This window comes from Apostichopus japonicus, chromosome 12, assembly GCF_037975245.1.
Source record: "Apostichopus japonicus isolate 1M-3 chromosome 12, ASM3797524v1, whole genome shotgun sequence".
NCBI classification, from domain to species: Eukaryota; Metazoa; Echinodermata; class Holothuroidea; order Aspidochirotida; family Stichopodidae; genus Apostichopus; species Apostichopus japonicus.
The window spans coordinates 20938906-20962106 of NC_092572.1; the positions used below are offsets into that span (position 1 = coordinate 20938906).

At 39.1% G+C, this 23201-nt stretch overlaps 2 protein-coding genes across 3 annotated transcripts; both read left to right on the forward strand.

Annotated features, from left to right (window-relative positions):
• LOC139976740 (intraflagellar transport protein 46 homolog) lies at positions 1 to 12355 on the forward strand. 2 transcript variants are annotated; one of them, XM_071985457.1, is made up of 8 exons: positions 1 to 111; positions 2362 to 2571; positions 3032 to 3088; positions 4876 to 5051; positions 6003 to 6171; positions 7536 to 7783; positions 8679 to 8892; positions 10388 to 12355. In XM_071985457.1, the coding sequence occupies exons 1-8, from the start codon at positions 79 to 81 to the stop codon at positions 10511 to 10513; spliced, it is 1233 nt and encodes a 410-aa protein (XP_071841558.1). In that variant the 5' UTR covers positions 1 to 78; the 3' UTR covers positions 10514 to 12355. The 2 variants fall into 2 exon arrangements, with proteins under 2 accessions (XP_071841558.1, XP_071841559.1); XM_071985458.1 differs by lacking the exon at positions 3032 to 3088.
• Positions 12356 to 14348: 1993 nt separating this feature from the next.
• Positions 14349 to 22249, forward strand: LOC139977383 (uncharacterized). Its single transcript, XM_071986682.1, is given in 7 exon segments — positions 14349 to 14652; positions 14697 to 14955; positions 15288 to 15424; positions 15842 to 16141; positions 18857 to 19327; positions 19597 to 19685; positions 19719 to 22249. Coding segments are annotated over 7 exon segments (2898 nt in total). The 3' UTR covers positions 21057 to 22249.
• The last annotated feature ends 952 nt before the right edge of the window (positions 22250 to 23201 follow it).

A 23201-nucleotide genomic window follows, 5' to 3' on the forward strand; every position in this document is an offset into this window, starting at 1 on the left:
TTATAAATATTTTTCATAGATATATGTATCTGGCAACTACGGGTTCCATTCCTTCTACATTCTATGTAAATCTTTCCTATGGCGGACGACTCCGAAGGGGAAACTTCACAGGTGATTAAATGTAGTCCTAGTTTAAAGTTTGTGTTATGCTTCGCGAATAAGATGTGGTTTATTAGTGTTTCATTGTCAATTATTTCGTTTAATCGCAACTTTGTGTGGTTTAAACGGGTTTTTTGTCTCTACTATTGCACCAGGGTAGCCTAATGTTACAGTTTGACATGACTTTGACGATAGGCTCCATATAGCCAGTTAGCCCTATTTTGTTTTCTCCATACGGCCGAGTTGCACCGCTTATTTCACTACTTATCGCTGCTTACATGAGTATATTACTGACGAGTTTATAATATACTTTTTAGTATATTACGTATAATCGCTATTAGGCCTAGGGTATGTGAACTTGGCGATCGCTGTGTTTGGTCAAAATCTCAGCGAATCCGATTCTGAAGAAATACCAGGATTGACTAGGTCTATACAATCGTGCGAAGTAGTCTACAAACTGACAAAGGCAGGAAGTGTGTGGTTATCTTAAGCAAGTTTTCTCCTTACTCTTTAGGCCAACTGTGGTATAGACCTAAAAAAAAAGTAATTGTGCACCGAGTAATTATAGAATACAGGGCCACTCGATGATTCTATCTGAGTATCTGGATGCGCGGATGCTCAGTCTCACCCCAGTACGTATGTGAGTAAAAAATGTCAAAGTCCCAGTGCTTTCTTTTTGAGTGGATGCGCAGATGCGGAGTCAAAAATTTCCTAAGTCCTTTCCTAGTACTTCTGTGGTGGAATTTTAGAGGGCATCGCACATGTACGGATGCCTTTTAAGAACGACACACTATTGATGTGGAATATCTTCGTACATACGGGACTTTCAGTATTGGAAATACGTGATGGTATATGGGGAAACTTTCGAAAATTATTTAAGTCCATTCCTAGTACTCCCGGGGTGGATGCGCGGATGCGGAGTCAAATATGTGATGGAATATGTTGAAACTTTTCGAAAATTATCTAAGTCCTTTCCTAGTACTCCCGTGGTGGATGCGCGGATGCTGAGTCAAAATGAAATACGTGATGGAATTTTAGAGGGCGTCATACGTGTACGGACATGTACAGACACAACGCGCATCCGCGCATCCGGATGCTGGGAAGAGTTAATGAATGGCCCTGTATTCTATAATTGTACCTTGTGCACTAGAGTCTGTAATGTATATTTCTTACATTAACGATATATTTTTCAGCCACGGAGTGAGTAGTGACTCAGAATGCTTGTTAAGGCAAAGGCCCAATAAAACCATTAGTGTGTTCCCTTCCTTCACATACTGTGCTACAGTAATGTAACTACACTTACAGACATTGCAGCTGCCATGTTTATAAGCCTCAAAGCAATTTAAATTGCAAAATTTATGCTATGGATAACAGAATTGTCAATTATTAATTCTTAGGCCCTTTCAGTAAGTATTTCACCCTTTTGATGAAATTATACTGCAAAATCAAACTATATGCAAATTTTGAAATGCCTCGACCTGTTTTACTCAAGATATGGTGAAGTCTGATCAAAGCATCTTTGAAATCACACAGTTGAAGGAGATCCTCATTACCCTTTACATTTAGAGGAACATTTGCTCTGTTAGCAAGTAACCGTATACAATCCTTAGTGTTTAAGCAAACACACTTTATTGCCATTGACCTTTTGAATGTATTAAATTTACTAGGAGAGGAGTAAAACAGAAAAATTTATTGTTCAAAATTTGTTTAACAGTTTGTAGGCTCTGAAGTTTGTCTCTTATAAAATGACAAGATACCTGTGTAAAAAAAAACTGCTAAGTATCTTTCGACTCATACTAATTTGATCATTTTATGATCCCATACTGGATAAATTATTCCTGAGGAACAGAAGCATATAATTTATATACCAGCTGGAGGTAATGAAATGGGTAAGCACGGTGATTGGTGCCAGATATATGGTGAAATGCTTTGTTTGAGACTTTGGTCATGTCCAATTACGTATTTTCTAGCTGCCAGATCTTAGTCGAGGTTGTTAAGTTTTCGGCTATTGAAGCAAACTTAAAACTTAAACAAAACACAGCAAACTATGCGTACTCACAAATAAACAAAACATGTCAGAGCCCATCAACATTAAATTATCATAGATGCTTAAACAACCTAAACTTCTTCCAAATATTAAAAAACTACACTCAACTAACTAATATAACAAGAATCCAAGTCAAGGCAAAAACCATGACCTCTCCAGCAGTTATGTACTTCTGCCCTCTTCTTCTTCATTTTTTATGCCTACGTCACTTTAAGACTAAACTAGTGACCAATCAACCATACGATGAGTCTCTTGATGTACCGGATGCCGAAGAAGTAGCTTCTGTGTACACACCAAGCCCACGACTACCACCCACTCAAGGCTCTGATAGACATCCTGCTGGCAATCAACGAGGGAACGACTCTCAAGATAGCATGACTGACCGTAGTGACGATGACTTAGAAACAGGTGTCATGGAAAATAAAGTAAGTCGTCTTGAACAGTCAGCTACCTTGTGTCTATGGTTTATATGCCTTGGTGTCTCTGATGATAATAGAAAGTTGAAACTACTGTGGTAAGGCGATACATTATACAGAAAGGTTATACTAGATTTGATCCGAAAAAGGTCAGAAAATTAGAGACCCTATCACACATGAAGTTTATGCAACAGTTACAGTCTAGTGAGTATGGCTGATAGTTTTGAGAATATAAACTCAGAAATCAAGTACATGTCGAAGACTAAGAAACAAGTTAGAATCAGTTAGTTTGTATAAACAACACTGTACATAGATCTCTTAATGACAGAGACATTTTAAAACCACTTTTGGTTTCAAGCAGGAGTGAAACAGTATAGCCTTAATCTTAACAGGCTTTATGATTAAGAGTAACCAGCTATTTTTTTTTCCATTTGCTTTTATTATCTTTGACTTAAAATATTGACTACAGGAACTGGATGATTCAGCATCCTCTGAGCAGATCTCCCAGTTGATGAGCCCAGCTGAGGTAGTTATTACTGCAAGATTAGCATGACTTGTCACATCACCTCTAAATTGATCAATGGCTCTCTGCTTGTTCCTAATTCTCGGCAGGATGTACTTCAGAACTGTTCATATCGTGCAGTCATTGTTCAGGGATGCTTGACAGCTAAACAATTGAAGCAGGATACTGTACCCTATGCAGGCACAGTCATTCCTAATACATACATGCTATGAAAAAATTGTTGCATCAAATATGACTCGTAAATGTTAGAAGCTCAAATTGGGTGCTAAAGAGATAGCTAGTGGGAGAGGATCTATTTACATTTCTTTTGGGGGGGGGGGGGTGGAAAGGCTAGGGAGATCATGATAGCTAACTGAAAGGTTCAAATCATCAATTTTGCAATTCTTACTTTCAGGCAGATTCTTATGAGGGGCTTTGTTGGGTGTCACTAGAAGAACACTTTCTAAAGGGCATGTCCTGACCAGCAAAGTTTGTTGTCGAACAAGGCTATTGTTGTTTTGAATGTATTTAATTGAATGCTGTTATACATACAAAACCAAATAAGACACCAAGATAGTTTTGTGTGTCCAACAAGAAACTTACTGTAGTAGATACAGGCAGCCAGACATTCCAAAAATTTGGGTTTGATATCAGAATATATTGTTATATAAAGTGAGTATTGTGAAAAAATGAATATCATATTTGCTCGTCTTAACCTGGTCAATTTCTAAAAGGCTGTATCACTTATTGAACTTCAATAATAATATTTATTGTAGTGGAATGTACTAAAACAAATATGTGAAGTGAGAAATATCACAATTTTATCAAAATTGGGACAACATTATAACTTAAGCTTTATGTCTTTGCCGATTTTACTAAACCCCATTGACCTCAGTAGTATGTAGATTGTAATGTACTGGACGGTACTTTGGTGCAGTGTTACTGAACTGAGAGCCATTGTAATGTGACAGAGTAATGTGTCAGTCATGTTTATTTTTGTGTTCTCTTGCTGGTGCAGTGGTGTTCTCTCTCAACTTCCGAAACCTTTCTCTCTTTTTCAGCAATTTCCAAAAATTCTTTGCCCAGCTAAGATGTTCTACGAAATTTTCATTTTCTCTCTTTGCTAACTTCGTTCATTTTCTAGCATTCGTCTCCAGATTCTTTGCAGCAGTGTTTGTACAATAGATTCTTTAGCAAGTGAAGGTATTGTGTATACATATGGTTGGTTTATTCTTGTGGATGCCTGTGTTATACTGCTGACATGTGCTGTCTCTCTTCGCACAAATTTAAATTTGATAGACCAATGCATATATAGCTTACGTGTGCAGTCTCTCTCCTGGCATTCCGTACTGGCCCTACTCACTGGCCCTTGGTACTGGCTCCCCTCACCGGCCCTTGGTAATGGCCCCCCTCACTGGCCCTTGGTACTGGTCCTTCTCACTGGCCCTTATTACTGGCTCCCCTCACTGTTCCTTGGTACTGGCCCTTCTCACTGGCCCTTCTCCACTGTTTCTCCAAGGGCTCTTCTTACTTTTCTCTATTACCTGGTTTGATTGGTCCTTTTTATGTTCCATTTCTTGTCTTTCCTGGGTCAGAATCACCATATCATGTGAAGAGAAATATATTTTTGCTATTTGAGTATTGACAATCATATAACAGTGAGTGTTGCAGTAGATAAAAACTTATTTAATAATTAGCTTTCATGTATGTATATATATATATATATATGTGTATATATATAAATGCCAGATGATATCTTGGAAGTAGGAACTTTTGGAAGAATTCCAATCTTGTGGTTTATCTTTAATTAGCCTATCATGAAGCCATCTCAACCAGTGAAACCGCGGCAGAATATCCAATCACTGGATGATGATGATGATGACGACGAGGATGAAGAAGAGGATGACGAGGATGATGATGACGAAGATGGTTCTGATTCCTCTGATGATGATGACGATGATGACAACCAGGGCAGAGGAGTGGAAGGGTATGATAACAGGGCCCATTTCTCACCTTCTCAACCCTTTGATTAAATTATCAGCACTGATAAACTTCTGATTACAGAACAGTGACAACAAAGTTTGGGTAAGGTGACCAGATGTCCCCAATTTTCTGGAGACAGTCCCCAGATTTCATGGACTGTTCGCAGATTGAATGTGCGTTTGGAATTGTACCCGAATTTCATGTTCTGTCACCGATCATTCCCAACTTGTAAAATAATGTCTGTTCCTAAAGAATGTATTACAGACATGCATATGACCATCAATCTTGAAACATATCACGCATCTCAACATTTCCATTCCCTTAAAGCAAGTTATGCAGATACTCCCCCTTGATATCAACATGGGAGAGAACATCAATATCAGGTCTCCAGAATTTCTGAAAGAAATGTTCCCCTTGGGCTTGGAGGGCAGAGGGGGGGGGGGCGAGAGAAACATGGATTGCTTAACCTCTTAACACTCAATGTAGGGTCTATGAAGTCAGTATTGAAACTAGTAAATTGTGTGAAGAGGGGTTGAAATGAAAAATTGATTCAATTGATTAAAACTAGTGTGTCACATGAAGCCCTTCTACTACTCTCCCTGTTTGACATGTAGGTTTTAATATGTGTATGTATGTATTAGATTCTATTTTGAAGATGCACAATCTCTTTTTCATATCAAGATATTCTTCAACTGTTGTAATGTGTTTTTATCTGTGTGCAAATCATAAACTTTAGGCCTTCTGTCATTTGCATGCTCGCTTCTGCTGGGATTGATGTTAGATTTGTACAATTTAACTGCTTATGAAGGAAGGGGAGGTGATTTCACAGACCAAGTATAGTATCTCTATGGCATCAACTGATATTCTGACAGTGTGCTAACATGATTCATATATATAGATATGTTATTGTACAGAGTGTGTATATGTTAACAACTGCATGGTAATCTGTTCACAGAGCCTACGATCCAGCAGAATACGAGAACCTCCCTGTGAGTTCTGAGATCAAAGAGCTGTTCCAATACATAACTCGTTACACACCTCAGACAATTGAGCTGGAATATAAACTGAAGCCCTTTATTCCGGACTATATTCCTGCTGTCGGTGACATTGATGCATTTATCAAGGTAACTTCAATCGGATACTTGGTATTATTGAGAGCTAGATGTGATGTGTGCAAGCAAGAAAAAGATTCACAAACTTGTGTGTACTACATGCGCCCTAACTAGAGTATACTACTGGTGTGTACTTACATGCGCCCCTAACTAGAGTAAAATACTGGTGTGTACTTACGTGCGCACTAACTAGAGTAAATTACTGGTGTGTACTTACATGCGCCCTAACTAGAGTAAATTACTGGTGTGTACTTACATGCGGCCTAACTAGAGTATAATACTGGTGTGTACTTACATGCGCCCTAACTAGAGTATAGTACTGGTGTGTACTTACGTGCGGCCTAACTAGAGTATAATACTGGTGTGTACTTACATGCGGCCTAACTAGAGTATAATACTGGTGTGTACTTACATACGGCCTAACTAGAGTATATTACTGGTGTGTACTTACATGCGCCCTAACTAGAGTATAATACTGGTATGTACTAACATGTGGCCTAACTAGAGTATAATACAGGTGTATACTAACATGTGGCCTAACTAGAGTTTAACACTGGTGTGTACTTACATGGGCCCTAACTAGGTTAATACTGGTGTGTACTTACATGCGGCCTAACTAGGGTATAATATTGGTGTGTACGCACATGGGCCCTAACTAGAGTATAATAGTGGTATGTACTTACATGGGCCCTAACTAGAGTATAATACTGGTGTGTACTTACATGTGCCCTAACTAGAGTATATTACTGGTGTGTACTTACATGCGCCCTAACTAGAATATAATACTGGTATGTACTTACATGTGCCCCTTACTAGAGTAAAATACTGGTGTGCACTTACATGCGGCCTAACTAGAGTATAATACTGGTGTGTACTTAAGTACACACTAACTAGAGTAAAATACTGGTGTGCACTTACATGTGCCCTAACTAGAGTTAATTACTGGTGTGCACTTACATGCGGCCTAACTAGAGTGTAATACTGGTGTGTACTTATATGCGTCCTAACTAGAGTAAATTACTGGTGGGTACTTACATGCGCCCTAACTAGAGTATAATACTGGTGTGTACTTACATGCGGCCTAACTAGATTATAATACTGGTGTGTACTTACATGCGCCCTAACTAGAGTAAATTACTGGTGTGCACTTACATGCGCCCTAACTAGAGTATAATACTGCTGTGTACTTACATGCAGCCTAACTAGATTATAATACTGGTGGGTACTTACATGGGCCCTAACTAGAGTATAATACTGGTATGTACTTACATACTTACATAACACTGTGATCATACTATATCTTTAAGACCTATTGCATAAAGTGCATATCAAATGATATATATGTGATGTCAGAATCCCTACTCATTTGCAAACAGATCAACAGACCTGACGGCCAAGGCGATTCCCTGGGTTTGACCGTCCTAGATGAGCCCTGTGCCAAACAGTCTGACCCGACAGTCCTAGATCTTCAGCTGCGTGCAATCTCAAAGCAGACAACATCCAAAGCAATGCAGGTCCGAAGTATAGAGAATGCCAGCAAACAACCAAAACTGATCAACAACTGGGTGGAGAGTATAAGCGAATTGCACAGAAGTAAACCTCCACCCACTGTGCATTATACCAAGTAGGTATTTTAAGGCTGTAATTCTGTAATAACTTACTTTAAACATCTGCCCTTATACAACACCTTCTTATATTCCAGCCATTTGATTGGTCAATTGCTCGTCGATTGCATGCAAAATCCGCTCTATTGCACTCTGTGAAATAGAACCATGTGTTATACTTTTTTGATAGCACTTTTTTCAATGGTAAGAGAACAGAGAAACCTGTCTGTTCAAAACAATCTGGTTGCATGAGTGCATTTTTCATCCAATTATATCCAAATTTGAAGGTGTTGTATAAAACAAATAATGAATGGTTTCCATTCGTGCAATAATGCAAATATTTCATTCGTTGAAAGATGTAATTGTTCCATTCAACTCTTCTTCTTCTGTGCCTCGTTAAATGGAACATTCCATCTTTCAACTCATGAAATATTTGCACTATTGCACTCATAACCATTCATGTTTGATTAGCATTTTTGCAACGAGTTAAAATACATAAATTTGATATTAATAAAATGGTAACAAATGAAAATGAGCTATCATCATAGAAGTGACATATGTATGATGATATTTGATTACCAAGTTTGTTGGGCCTTGCCATGGGGCATGGTTCAGCTTGCCATTTCCATTTGCTTTATCAAATTGTGCACTCATGTTGCACAAACTATACATGATGTACTGTATGGTATGCATCAGTTGAAAACCACTTTGCCACTTACCTGATACCTAAACCACTTTGCCACTTACCTGATACCTAAACCACTTTGCCACTTACCTGATACCTGACAAAACTTTTGAGCATAACAATAATTCTTGGTTTTGATGTTCAAAGGGTAGAATGGCACATACTTTGAATTATAGTGTAGTCCTGTGCTTGTTGCCATAAACCTACCTGTTTGTATGTGTCATTTTTAGAACGATGCCAGATATCGACACCCTGATGCAGGAATGGCCAGGAGAGTTTGAAGATCTCCTGAACAAGATTGGGATCCCCTCTGCTGACATTGATTGTACCTTAGATCAGTACGTGGAGATGATATGTGCTGTCCTGGACATACCAATCTACCAAAGCAAGATTCAAGCTCTTCATGTTCTCTTCACCTTGTATTCAGAGTTTAAAAATTCACAGGTAAGTAATGACCTCTTGATGCAGAATATTTAAATGAATTGTGATAAGTGATACGTCAACTGTATGGCTCTTGCCGTGACACAATCAGTAAGCTTGAGGTCTGTTGTGGTAAGGCGAGTACAATTTGGAATTACTAATTGGTGGTTGCCTGAAAATGTTGAAAGTGATAAGTAAGTGTTGTAGGCAGCACGGTTGGTGCTTTTGTTGCAGAAATGACTGCAGACATCTATTTATAAATTCACTTCTAAGGAAACTGGCAGTCTAAATTGTAAGAGGCTTCATTGACTTAGTATATAGTTACTAATCACATTAGGGCTAATATTTTCTTTCAATTTGTGAGGTGCTGCATGTGGGGAGTAATGTTTACTGATATGTGCAGTGCTGTGTGTGAGGACTTATGTTTGTTTTTGATTTATGATGTACTCCAATTGGGGGGGGGGGGGGTGTATCCTTTTGATTTGTGAGGTGCTGCATGTGAGGACTAATGCATCCATTTGATATGTGATATATATACTGCATATGAGAACTAATGTATTCTTTTGATTTGTGAGGTGCTGTAAGTGAGGACTTGTATCATTTTGATTGGGGGGGGGGGGGGGGGTGTGTAATGTACCCTTTGGATTGGTGAGGAGCTGCATGTGAGGATTTGTTTCCTATGGATTTGTGTGGTGCTGCATATGAGGACTAATGCATTCTTTTGATTTGTGAGGTGCTGTAAGTGGGGACTTATGTATCCTTTTGATTTGTGAGGTGCTCCAATTGGAGGGGGGCGGTGTAATGTATCCTTTGGATTGGTGAGGTGCTGCATATGAGGACTAATGCATTTCGATTTGTAAGGTGCTTCATGTGAGTACTAATGTATTCATTTGATTTGTGATGTACTGCATATGAGGACTAATGTAATCTTTGCTGCAAGTGGGGACTAATGTATCGGTTTGATTTGTGAGGTACTGCATGTGGGGCTCATGTTTCCTGATTTTTGTGGTGCTGTGAGTGGGGTCCTTTCCTTTGATTTTTGAGTTGATGCTTGTGAGGACTGTTTCCTTTTGATTTGTGAGGTGCTGCATGTGAATGTGTTTGATACCTTGTGTGAACCTCACTTTTCTGTTCATTTTTATGCTGAACATCGTGAAATTATTTTAGCAAAATCACTGTTATTTTACTGCAAAACATAATCGCTAGCCTGTACCTACCACAAATTTCGATTTTGACTTACCGTGATGTTGGAATATGATGCTACAAAATAACATCAATCTTTTGTTCTCTTTGCACATGATGGAGTAGTCTTCGACTCTGTTGAATCAGTGTTTGAATTGGGCTTGAATGTGGTGAATAATACTAGCAGAATACTCTGGAATGTAGAGAGTGATACATATATGTTGATACACAGCAGAAGTGGAGTGTTATCATGAGTTTACCTTTGTACGATGTGGGAACACTGGATACAGTAATTGCTAAAAGGTATTAACACCTTTCTTCTTTACACTTGTTTCAGTACTTTAAAACATTAGCTGAAGAAAATAAACTGGACAACAAGCTGAAGTTGGGATCTGAAGGAGAAACAGGGGAAGGCAGTGCAGTAGGTGGCCAGGAAGATGAAGAAAATAGTGTAGTGTTTTAAGAAGCCGGAAGACAAACTTTGGAGAAAGAAAAAAAAACATAGAATGCTTTGAGCGATAGGTAAATTAATGTGAAGACACATTACCATGTGAATTAAGTTAATAAGAGTATAATGATGTTATGTCAGGGACAGTAGCCATACAAGTATACTGTATAATGGAAGAAAAGTTCAGTGTATGGTAGTATTCAGTAACTTGTTCATATGTTCAGTTTATGCTTGTGATTTGTAATATGTACATAATTTTCTGTAAAGCATTCAACTAGAATTGAAACAGTCCCCATTAACTGTAGTTCTACAGCAATTTGTAAGGCATGCAATAATTATGGGATATTTCACTTGCTTAGTCATGATTGAAAATTGGTACCTGTGTTATTGCTGGCATTAACTAATCAAACTTTGGTGGAATCAGTTAGTTGGAAGGCTAAAACTAAAACAATGTCAGATGGATCGTCATTAACGGCAACCTAAAAGAACAATTCTACTTTTACCATTGCAAAATTACCGTCTATGTCCACTTATTCATAATGATATATGTGATATGTGATATATATTCATATATATGTGATATATATTCACAACGATATATGTGATATGTATTCATATGTGATATATATGTGATATATATTCATAATGATATGTGATATATATTCATATATGTGATATATATTCATAATGATATATGTGATATATATTCATATATGTGATATATATTCATAATGATATATGTGGTTCTTTTGGTATTCATAGATTTGAAAAGAAATGTAAACAAAATGTGTCATACTGAAAGTTTAGGTTATATTCTTGTGATTGTGACATGGTTTAGGAAATTTCTTCTTGTTGGATTTGTGAAATAATCCAGAAAATAAAGTACAGGATGAATTTGGGCAGGATTTGATATTGTCATATTCTGTACAACATTGTAAACCTGTCATTTTAAGGCCATCAAAGTCTTTGTTTTACCATGTAGTTGTGTTGCAACTGAGGAACTGGCCTAATAGTCTACATATTAAACAGGATAGTCCAGCCACTTGAATTATAGTCTTATGAAAATACAATTGGGAGCAATGTTTTTGGATGGTCAGCATATCAAACTGAATTTTGTTCACATAGTCATCCCTTCATCTTTAGTGAGAACATTGCATGATCTTGGAAGGTAGATCTTACCTTTTATTTATATTTATGTATATATGCAAATAAGAAATAGACAACTAAGCAAAGAACTTAATGACTAGGGTACTATTGGAATTCCCTTCATCTGTTCCTGTGGTTGCTTTTTACATTTTATTCATTTACAAAAGCATGATCCTTATAAAAAGAGGCTAATGGTGTTTAACAAGTCTACCACCATGTGAATACTTGTGTATAGTGTAGTCACTTGTAAATGATCAACCAATTTTGAATTTTTGGGCTATGATATATTTCCACTAAGAATATCCCTTTCACAAAAGTGACTCATTATCTCTGCATTTGCAGGACAATTGCACTGATTGCTTTGTATGGATCTTGAAAAGCTTTGGGTCTGGTAGTAACCAGTTGTATAAACCTAATATCAGTAATGCCAGGAAAAGTTACTACTCTAGAAATTTGTGACAAAATTGAAACAGTGTATTTGTGGAGATTCTAAACCGAGAAATTTCTGTGTTTTGAGATGGATGATTTGGGGGGGGGGGGGGGTGGGTATATGCACGGTACATTGCAGTTTGAAGTTTAAACATGTACGACCATTAATTTGACCTATTATCATATTTGGGGTCAATATTTCTGGCTTGTCTAGCATTATCACCTTGATGTTGTACTATTCTTTCATGTTTTTTGGAAAAAGCAAAAACTGAAACATTCGGATTCAAATATTCTTGCAATTTTTTATTGTGTTTTACTGTGACTGAGAAAAAATCTACAAATTGTTTGATCTGGAGGAATTTCCCTTCATGAACCTTCTTCCTTGGTGAATAGTCAAAGAAGTTACAAGAGCAAGGACTAGACCCCCACCACCACGATAACTGTCCTCTACAAGAAGGATGAAGTGATAGCATGCAGATGAGTGAAGTTGTAAGCCAAAAAAAACAAAGGGGTGGAACAATGCAGAAGCGAGTTTTGCCCTTGTCAAATTTTCAGATAATTTCAATGCTAGCATGACCTCTGGCTCAAATGAATGGCAGTAAAACTTAGTCTTGGCCCGAAAAGTGGGGAAGTGGGTTTTCGGAAGCAGAGAAGTTCATATAAATTGATCCAAAGAGGCAGCTCGAGATGCGCCCACCCCAGCAAATGAATCAGTGAAAGGTCCTGAGGACTTCGTACTCATTGATGGATCCAAGATCACTCTACCACCTGGGATTAGTCTGCAAGGAATGGACAGGCCCAACAAGCTAACAAGATTGCCCTTTCTCCGTCGGTGATTTTGATCTTGGTTGCTGTGACAGTATTCCCCACACCATTCAAGTTAGTGATGACACAACGATTCGACTTCCTTATAGAAGGGTTTCCCCAACACAGGTAGCCGAGGTGAAGACACTCCTTAACGATATGCTAGAGAAGAATATTATCAGGAAATCCTCCAGTCCCTATGCCAGTTCGATTGTACTTGTTAAGAAGAAGTCTGGGACCTTCAGATTGTGTATCGACTACCGCCAACTAAACGCTGTCACAGTCAAAGATTCGTTCCCACTACCGAGAATTGAAGAGACTCTTGAGGCTTTGGGAGGAGCCAAATCTAGCACGCTGGATTTTTCCCATGGGTATTTCCAAGTGGCTATGGAAGAATCCGCCATAGAAAAGAAAGCGTTTCGAGTTCCATGGGGTCTCAATGAGTTCACTCGCATGCCCCAGGGGCTATGTAATAGCCCGAGTACTTTTCAGCGCATAATGGAACACATCTTTGGGGACATGAACATGACACAGCTGATTCTTTACTTAGACGACATACTGGTTTTTTTCCACCGATATAGACTCGCACTTGCAGAGGCTGGATACCGTTTTCAAACGACTTACACAGAATGGTCTGAAACTGAAGGGAGAGAAGGGAGAGATCTGGTTGGTCTCCAGGCAGTGAGATTGAGCCGTGTACTCCAGAGATCAAAGGATGGCTAAAGGAATTTCCAAAGTTCCTGGAAGAAAATGGTATCTTGTATAGAGTGACTCCTGGCACAGATGGAAAATGTAAGCAGCTGTTAGTGCCAAGACGTATGCATATGAAGCTGTTAGAATCTGCTCACGATGATTGGGGACATCAGGGCATTGGCAAGACCCTCTCTATCCTTAAGGCACGCTGCTTCAGGCCAGATCAGGACAAAGATGTTACAAAGTATGTGAAAAATTGCTTCACCTGTACAGTTACGAAAGCCCCTACTCCGAAGGTTCATACACCACGTCGCCATCTACTTGCGTTCCGTCCATTTGACTTAGTGGCCATTGATTTTTGAAACTTGATGTTGGGAAAGGTGGTTACGAGGATGTGCTGGTCATCACAGACGCCTTCACAAAGTTTGCTCAGGCTATACCTTGCCGCAACCAGACCACACCTGTTGTGGCCAAAGCGTTATGAGAGAAGTGGTTTTCCCATAATGGAGTTCCACTAAGATTACACTCCGACCGAGGTCGCAACTTCGAGAGTAATCTCATCAAAGAGTTGTGTAAACTCTACGGTATAACCAAGACCCGTACCACACCATACTACCCTCAAGGAAATGGGCAAACCGAAAGGTTTCATAGGACCCTCTGTGGAATGATCCGATCCCTAGATCCAAAGAAGAGGAGAAACTGGCCTGAATTACTAACCCACATTGTATTTGTCTATAATTGCACCTCACATAGAGTGACAGGTTTGTCACCATTCAAAATGCTATTTGGCTGTGATCCTTACACTCCCTTGGACCAACTACTTAGCAACACTAAGGAAGACTGGAATGAGGATTTCGTGCAGCGACAAGCAGAAGCAATACAGGAAGCTCATAGAGTGGCAATGGAGCGTATGGAATCATTGCACAACAAGGTGAGAGAGAAACACAATCGACTACCTCTCAGTGATCCAGTCGAAGTTGGAAGCAGGGTACTACTCAAAAGATGCGCTTTTAAAGGCCGCCATAAGTTAGAAGACCAATTCAACCGAGATCCCTATGTCGTAGTACACATGAACCCGACAGGTGATGTCTATACAATAGGACCACTCTTTGGAGGTGCACTCCAGACTGTCTCTTAGTGTTAGATCCTCGGAACGATGAACAGGAAATTATACAGCTGGAAGAACATGGTAACAGTGACTGTAAAATCGTGGAAGTCATCTTACAGAACGCGCTCTACTGTCCGAGCTATCCCAAGAGCATATTCTCTGTGAAGTCTGCGACAGCGAATGGAGTCGAGTTGATGTTCAACAAGGACCGAAGCTGGATGGAGAAAGACGGGATGGTCTTCAACATCGACTTGAAGATGGGCTGTACTATCTTCAAGTAGGTGAGGAAACGGAACAAATGAACTTGTCCATAGATCATTGGCACAAAGTCATGGGACACTGTAACCACATAATCAGACTCAAAGATGTTGTGATCGGAATGAAAATTGAGAAACAATCACAAGGGGAGGATGTATCATGCAATGTATGTGTTGAAGGGAAGTTTGTAAACACCCGAAACAGGGAGTCAGACAAGAGAGCAAATAGCCCATTGGAATTAGTACACACCAACTTGTGTGGGCCGATAAACCCCATTGCAAAAGATGGATTCAAGTATGCCATGTCATTTACCGACGATTACTCAGGTTTGGTATTTGTTTATTTTCTCAGATCCAAGAGCGACTCCGTAACTGCCTTCAGCCAGTTTCTGGCTGACTGTTCCCCAATTGGGCGGGTTAGGCGTCTCCGTTGTGATAACGGCGGAGAATTCACTGGCAAAGAATTCACGTCACTCCTGAGAGAAAAAGGTATCAAACAAGAATTTTTATCACCAGAATCACCTCATCAAAATGGTACTGCAGAAAGGTACTGGCGCACACTTTTTGAGATGGCTAGGTGTCTCCTGCTGGAGGCTGACCTCCCCAATCACTTATGGACCATGCTGTCAAAACAGCAGCATACATCAGGAATCGGTGTTTCAACAGTAGGGTACAGAAAACGTCATATGAAGCATTTACAGGAATCAGAACAAATGTGGGAAACATGCATATCTTTAGATCACTTTGCTATGCATACACCCATGACACAAAGAAACTTGACCCAAAAGCCAAACAAGGTGTATTTGTTGGTTATGACACTAAAAGTCCAGCCTACCTAGTGTTCTACCCTGATGCTGATAAAGTACAGAGAGTAAGGCTCATTAAGATTGTCTCCAAACCAACCAGCAATCAGGAAACACAGACACGTACCACAAGATCTTGTCAATGAAGATGAAGTTCCCATCAGGGAACGGGCTGCGGCCACAAATATAGGCCAGTCTGGCCACTCTGGTGGTGCAATTGAAGGAAGGTCAGAGGATCACTGCCAATCCTCAGGTCAGAACCAAACTGAACTTGGAGAAGTAGAAGAAAACCAACAGGCACCAGATGTTCAGAATGAAACTGATCAATCCAAAACGTACCCTCAGAGGAAGAGGGCACCACCCAAATACCTAGAAGACTACAAAACTAAACGAATAATAATTCGTAATTACGACTTAATAATCCGTTACTACGAATTATTAATTCGTACTTACAAAATAATAATTCAGCTTTTGGTAAAAGCAAACTTGCTTAATCAGTAATCAGCCTGCTAATATCGGTCGATGCATTGTGTTTATCGAGCGAGAATCCTGATTTTCCTGAATTTGGACAAGTAATTGCCTGCCATAAGCATGCTTCTACAAACCCCCAAAGATTGAGTGCTGAGAACTTCTTGCACGTGCACCCTGACCAGATTGCTATCCGTCTACTGTACTGTACCAAAGACTTAATTCACATCTCATACATCGTCTCGGGCCTCTTTGCCGTTTGACCCCTTCGATGCTTCGAGTATGGCAACGAAGTTTTATAATGACTGAAGTCGATGTACTAACGATTGTTGTTCCAATTTTTTTACTGTCAGTGGAGGCAGTTGTGCTACAGTAGAAGTGAGCTACATTGCAACTGTGTTAGGCTAGGCCCATAGTGCCTTACATGCCTAGGCCTAAAAAGTAAGGCTACCATAGAGCCGATCTTTAGTATGTAAGGGCTAGCTGTAGCATAAGTTTACCTAAGAAGGCTAAATCTCACTTCTTGCAATCTCACAATTTGCAATGACAGTGATGTTAGCCAAATCTGAAAGGTCATCTTCCACCAAGGATTCCTGTGACCTACAGTAAAATTTGGACCAATGTATCAAATTTAAATGAAGTTACACATATGAACCATTCCCGTGGAAAGTCTGGAATTACCATAAGTAAGTAACATTTCCCTATTGGGAGTTAACAAATCCCCATGGGATTTGATACATTCTGATGGGAAAAGGATAATTCCCAATGGTAATTGTTACTTGCTTATAGGGAAGTGGTAATTTCCCATGGGATTTGTTAACTTCTCATGGGATTTCATACTGTTTCATCACAAATTGCTTCAGTTCAGCTGTTGGTACTATACTCACTTGGTTACCAGATTTCTTCCAGCTGATTGAAGACATGAATTATCTTCCAGGTTCTTATTGTAGGCCCAGTGGCTGTGGTACCACTTTCTGCTGTTAATACAAGAGATAGGACTTGCAAAGCTTTTTAACTGAAATATTGTTTAGTTGTACACTGAAGGAATACTTCTTAGGTGACTATTTGTACTTTACACAGATCCCAACCCATGTTTTCATGTGTATGTCATTTATGTAAGTTTCATTTTTCAACAGCAGCTGTAAATCATGGGAGAGACTGCGAGCATTTATGCTAAACAGGGGTATCGATGAGAATTGTGTCAAGAAGCTTGTAAATGAGAAGGTGTGTAGTAATACATATTTATTTTATGTATTTTGTTCGGAGTTTGTTATACATCGATCATGTTTTAGGCAAGTATAAAATTGAGAAATAAATGGAACACAAAGGGCAGCTCTCAGTAGGCTTAAAGCATGGAAACATTTCATGTGCCTAGATTTTGATTCCTTGCCAAAGGCAAAAACGATCTGTGCAAGGTGAAGGTGCTGTGCACCATGCACTAAACTCTCATGCACTAAACTCTGAATTCTTTGTAAGCATGATCTTTAAAGAATGGAGCTTAAAACTCCATATGAATGTAGTCCTTGATCGGTAGATAATTTTTCATGGTTTGTATGGAGGTTAAAGCATTAAGGGTCAACTGAACTTAAAGTCTGTAAACTTTGTTCAGGTGATATCTCACCAGATATGGTGCTTGGGGTTCAAATGTGGTATGTAGGTTGCAGAAAATCCCTGCTGTTTTTCATCTGAGGTCAACTAGATCGTAACAATCAATGTTGTTTCACTAAAAGAGGTGAAAGTTGCTTTGATCTTCAGCCTTCTATTTCAACTGTAAGTGCACATCAGTCATTACAGCATGACAATTGTTCATCAATGAACCTTTTGGTCAACAAGACAGAATGGTAAATCTTGCATTGTATTCAAAGTTGCATCTCACATTGGCAAGGAATTACAAAGTCATTTTAATATCTCGTCAAAGGTCAGGAAACAGCTTCCAAAAATTCCCTAGCAATGAAGGGTCAACAGGAATTGAGCTAGTGGTAGCCAATGGATGTTCATAGCTTGACTGGTGAACAATAATTGTATGAGTTTATTCAAAACATCAGTAGTACCACAGTTTGCATAGGATTGTTCATACTGGAAGTCTGCAACTCTGCCTATGTTACCATCTTCCCTGCCTATAGCAAATACCAAGTACAAACTCCCTGCAAGGGTTGGTGGTGTATTATAGAATCCTCAGCCAGTGCGAGCCATTAAATGAAGAAAAAATATGCCCAACACCAACTTACTGTAACCTAACATATTTCTTCAACAGTGACTGACTTTTGCACTTACATCTACTCCCTTAACAGTTTGATACTCAAAATTATTAATTACTCTAACAGACATTACCCGCCCATCTATTGCACTTGATCAGTCAATCCTGTACGCTCAAGTCAGTTTGGCATTGCTGGTGCTCAAGTTCCTCAGTTGCATAGAAAAGTGATGAAAATGCATGGATTTCTTAATTTGGTTTATCAACCCTTGAAAGACAGCTACCATGATAAATGTCATAAAACTCTTTAACATTGATTTGTACTTGTTGAGTGTCCTCATGAAAGATTGATATTTCTGTGTTAGGAAAATTTATAAGTGTAAAAGTACCTTGTTTTTTGTTTGTTTTTTAACACAGCTTGATGAAGACATCATTGCCCTCATGAAAGAAAATGAGCTGACTTCAATAATCCCTGCAATGGGGGGGACAGATATGCTGTCATCAAGTTTTGTCAAGAAATAGCAAATGACAAGCCAGCAACATCAGGATTGTCTATTAATCGAGGAACAGGTAATCTGCTCAGTAAACTAAGGGCTAAACTGAAGCTAAAGCAAAACAGAGAGGAGAGTGATGGAAGTTCACCAGATGAAGACATACAAACAGATCGTGGTAAGCGACTGATAGGGAACAAAAAGGCATCAAAGGGGAAGCGAAAGATCCAACTTGGTTGGATTGATTTCAACTTCAAGGAGGATGAATATAAACAAGTTAGAATACAAAATGGAGGTGGAACAAGGCAAGTACGTGTAGACAGAAATGCTAAACAGGATGATATTCTTGAAATAGCCAAGGGCCTCTTTTTCCCTAACGGAAAGTCACCTCGAGGTAAGCTTTCAGATTTTACCCTCAGCTTGACAGATTTTCGCCGTTTATCTAGGGCTGCCTTTTTTGGACGGTGGTGTGCTGGGGAAGGGTGTTTTGTTTCGCTGCGTGCTGGTCGTCCTTTTGTAGTTTTTTAATATTTCAGTGGGGGGTTGGGCGTTTTGTCTCTGCAGGTCGGTGAGCGTATGTACTTTTTTTGGCTCGCTTGACCTGAGGTTTGTTTGTAAGAATGGGATGGTTTGGTAGTGCCGTTTGGCCGTGACGTTTTGTATCCCGTATGACGGGTCACGTAAAAAGCACCCTCAGCTTGACAGATATCAGCATGCAGGAGGTAGGAAAGGACATGACAATTGGTGAAATGTATGATGCTTTCAAAGTTCCAATGCTCAGGTGCTACATTTCAACTAAGATGAAAAGATTATCAATTGCCAAATAGTTTGATGCATTTGATGATGACATCTTAACGGTAAGCTCTGAAGAGGAATTTCCAAGCATTGGATGTGAAGTGGAAGTAAAGACAAGTTCTCCTGAACCTCAGGATGGTTCCATAGATGATCATTTCAACTGGGAACTTGCACCATTGGAAAATACTTCTGCATGTGCATCTCAAAATACTTCCAATGAGCTCCTTGATTGTGCTTCTGAAAATAGAGATTGTGATACATGTAATGTACACACTATTCCAGATGTGCACAGTGACACTACATCAGGTACACCAACTGTACAGTTTGGGCAAGTGAATGACAGAGAAGTGCTTAACATTACGGAAGAAGAAACTTGCAAATTAAGAGATGAACTTGTTGTCCTTGTGCGAAGGTCTAATGTGGTTGATGACATGGTGAATGCTTTTAGTGAATCCTCAGTATTGGACAAAGAGCTTAAGGTGCGTATGATTCTTCCAAATGGTGATGTTGAGAGAGGGGAAGGAGATGGTGTCTACAGAGATGCACTGTCAGAATTTTGGGCTTCATGTACTAAATGTACCACAGGCAACACATACAAAGTGCCATTCATACGTCATGACTATGGAAAAGAGAAGTGGGAGGCCATTGGAAGGATTCTACTGAAAGGCTGGGACGATTTGAAGTACCTACCACTCATGCTTGCTTCAATATTTATGGAGCACTGCATATATGGAAAGAGGGAGTCAGATTTACTGCACTCATTCATGAAGTTTGTATCAGATTATGAAAGAGATATGTTTGAAAAGTCATTGGTAGAGTTCCCTGAAGACACTGAGGATCTTCTTGATGTCTTGTAAGAGTATGACTGCAAACGACTGCCAACTCATGCAAATTTCAAGTACCTACTTCAATTGATTGCCCACAAGGAACTGATTCAGCGACCTATGTTTGTAACAAACTGCTGGAGGCCATTATTCAAGCCCATCAGAGCAGCAGTACTTCAAAGTGAGTTTCTTGACATGTATGAGAACCTCATACCAACACCCAAAACAGTTCTAAAGATCATATCTTTCCCTGAAAATCTCACAGCACCCCAGTACAGTGTACACAGCTTTCTGAAGAAGTATATAAGATCTTTGAACCCAGACAAGCTTGGACTCTTTCTAAGGTTCTGTACAGGGTCTGACATTCTTTGCTGTAAGCAGATCAGGGTAAGATTTACTAAGCTGGAGGGATTTACACGTCGTCCAGTAGGACATACATGTGGGTGCATTCTTGGTCTGCCTGAGACATATGCATGTTACATTCACCTTAAGAATGAGTTTGATGTCATTCTTGCTAGTGATGTGTGGATAATGGATCTGGTTTAAGCGCCCACCTTACCTTGCTTTTGGGGATCAAACTATTGGTAACACTATTGTATACAATTATTTTTTGTTTAAATAAGTACAGTTACAACTATAAGTTTAAGTTTTTCAAGTTATATGCCAAGAGGCAGAGCCAGCACCTTGTAATGATGATGGTTTTCATCCAGATGGTACCATTATACAAGAGTATTTGGTTTCGTCAGCCACAGAACGGTGAGATGCTTCCATCCATGCAGCAAATCAGTTGATATCGCGTTTTGTTTCAAAGTTCACTTAAAAAAGTTTTAAGGTTTAAAAGTTTTATGTTCCTTTTATTGTTTCTCAAAAAATTTCCAAAAAACTCAGATATGGTAAGACACATATAATACTTGAAATAAAAACTTGTTGGTGATGATATGCAGAGGTAGTGTTACTTTCATTGTTACAAAATGATATGGTAAAACTATGTTTATTGTTATGGTCATATACACAGTTTTATTACTTTATGGTTCCTACAAGTTGAGTTAACCTGTCAAGTTTTTGTTGTCATTACTGTTTCTCAGCAAATATGCAAATAATTCAGATGCACTACTTTGAAACACTGTAATATGAAGAAAAAGTTAGTGAAGTTTTTATATATTCAAGTGCAAGTTGCCACCAGGGTATATGCAGGACAAATAAAGACACTGGTGAAATGGGTTCTCGCCTTCTTATTCAAAGCATAAATGCTTTCGGAGGATACACTGATATATGTTTCTGTCGTGATTCAACAAAGCTGCCCGAAGTTGAAGCTATTAACACTGTTTACCTGTCATTCAAGACTAAATGTAATAAACTGTTGGAAACAGTTTATGCCAATTGTTTCATGTTTTCTTGGATACCTTGTTGGTTCTGTCCGTGTCATGAAGTCATCAACGGACCCTGAGCAAGTTTCTGATAGCTTCCCTTAGGTACAGATACACAGCTTCCTGGGGGCTAGTTGGTGGCAGCCAGTTTCGCTCATTCATGAGAACACAACAAAGCTCGAAAACCTCTTGAGAACATGGGAAATCATCTTCAAATCGACACTCTTCTCGACAAACTTCCAATTCATCTGGTTCGACATGGTGCATTCGTGGTGCAAAATACATCATTGTTGGCCTACCGAATGGTCCTGGGTGTAACCTTGACCTACTGATGCGATGAGTATTCCATTCCAAGACTGTATTATCCAATTCTTCCTGTGTAGAGGTAAAATATTACATTGGTAACATGTAATGGTAACATATATTGCATTCAGTAGGTAAGAGAACATTTCTAAAGTTGGTTGAAAGCTTGTGCTAAAACTCAACATTTGATGTCTGTACTACTTATTTTCCTACAGTATGTTTGCCTGCCTGTTCTTGACATAACTGGTACGGGGGGGGGGGGGGGGGACAACACAACATATCTGTAAAGGTCACAGCTGCCTGCATGTCCTGACTGCTATTGACCGAGCTAGGTTATTCTGTTATAATAGAACACTTTATATGAAACTAACCTGAATGGTATTCGAAAAGCAAAACTGAATTAAATCTTTATCTAAGTAACTTCCGTCGAAAGCTGTTTCCACGTTTTATGATGAAACCAGCGGTATCCATGGAGCTTACCAGATCGTTCGAGTTCATTGTACATATATATAGCTACATCGAGAAGATCACTGTGGTTTTTCCGTCGGAAAAGTCCTTCATTGCCCATCAATCTTTTCAGGTGCCGTTTGCTCAGAGTAATGTTGTCTAATTCAAATAGAGCAGTGCATTTCGTTATTTGTTAGACCCAAACGAAAGTAATAGTGAATTCGCTTCAAACGTTTTGCCTCCATTGTCACTGAAAAGCTATCCAGCAGAACCAAAGCAAACGTATGCATTAAACCTACGACTAATTTGTAATAACTGATTATTATTTCGTAACTACGAATTATTAATTCGTAATAACGGATTATTAATTCGTAATTACGAATATAAAATATTCTTTTGTTTGGCACTAATGGTATTTCGTAGTTTTGCTTAGGCTTGCTTAGAACTATTTCGTGCTATTGCATAGTATCTCCAGGAGAGTTATTGTTTTTGTGACTTAGATTAGCTTTGGTTGATTGGATGTGATTGATATTGCAGTCAGTATTTTATTTTTCTGGGACATTTTTGTATAACA

Coding starts and splice junctions, on each gene's coding strand:
- LOC139976740 (XM_071985457.1), top strand. CDS start 79: ATGGCGGACGACTCCGAAGGGGAAACTTCACAG. Junction 2,572..3,031: donor CAGGTGTCATGGAAAATAAA/GTAAGTCGTCTT, acceptor TATTGACTACAG/GAACTGGATGATTCAGCATC. Junction 5,052..6,002: donor CAGGGCAGAGGAGTGGAAGG/GTATGATAACAG, acceptor ATCTGTTCACAG/AGCCTACGATCCAGCAGAAT.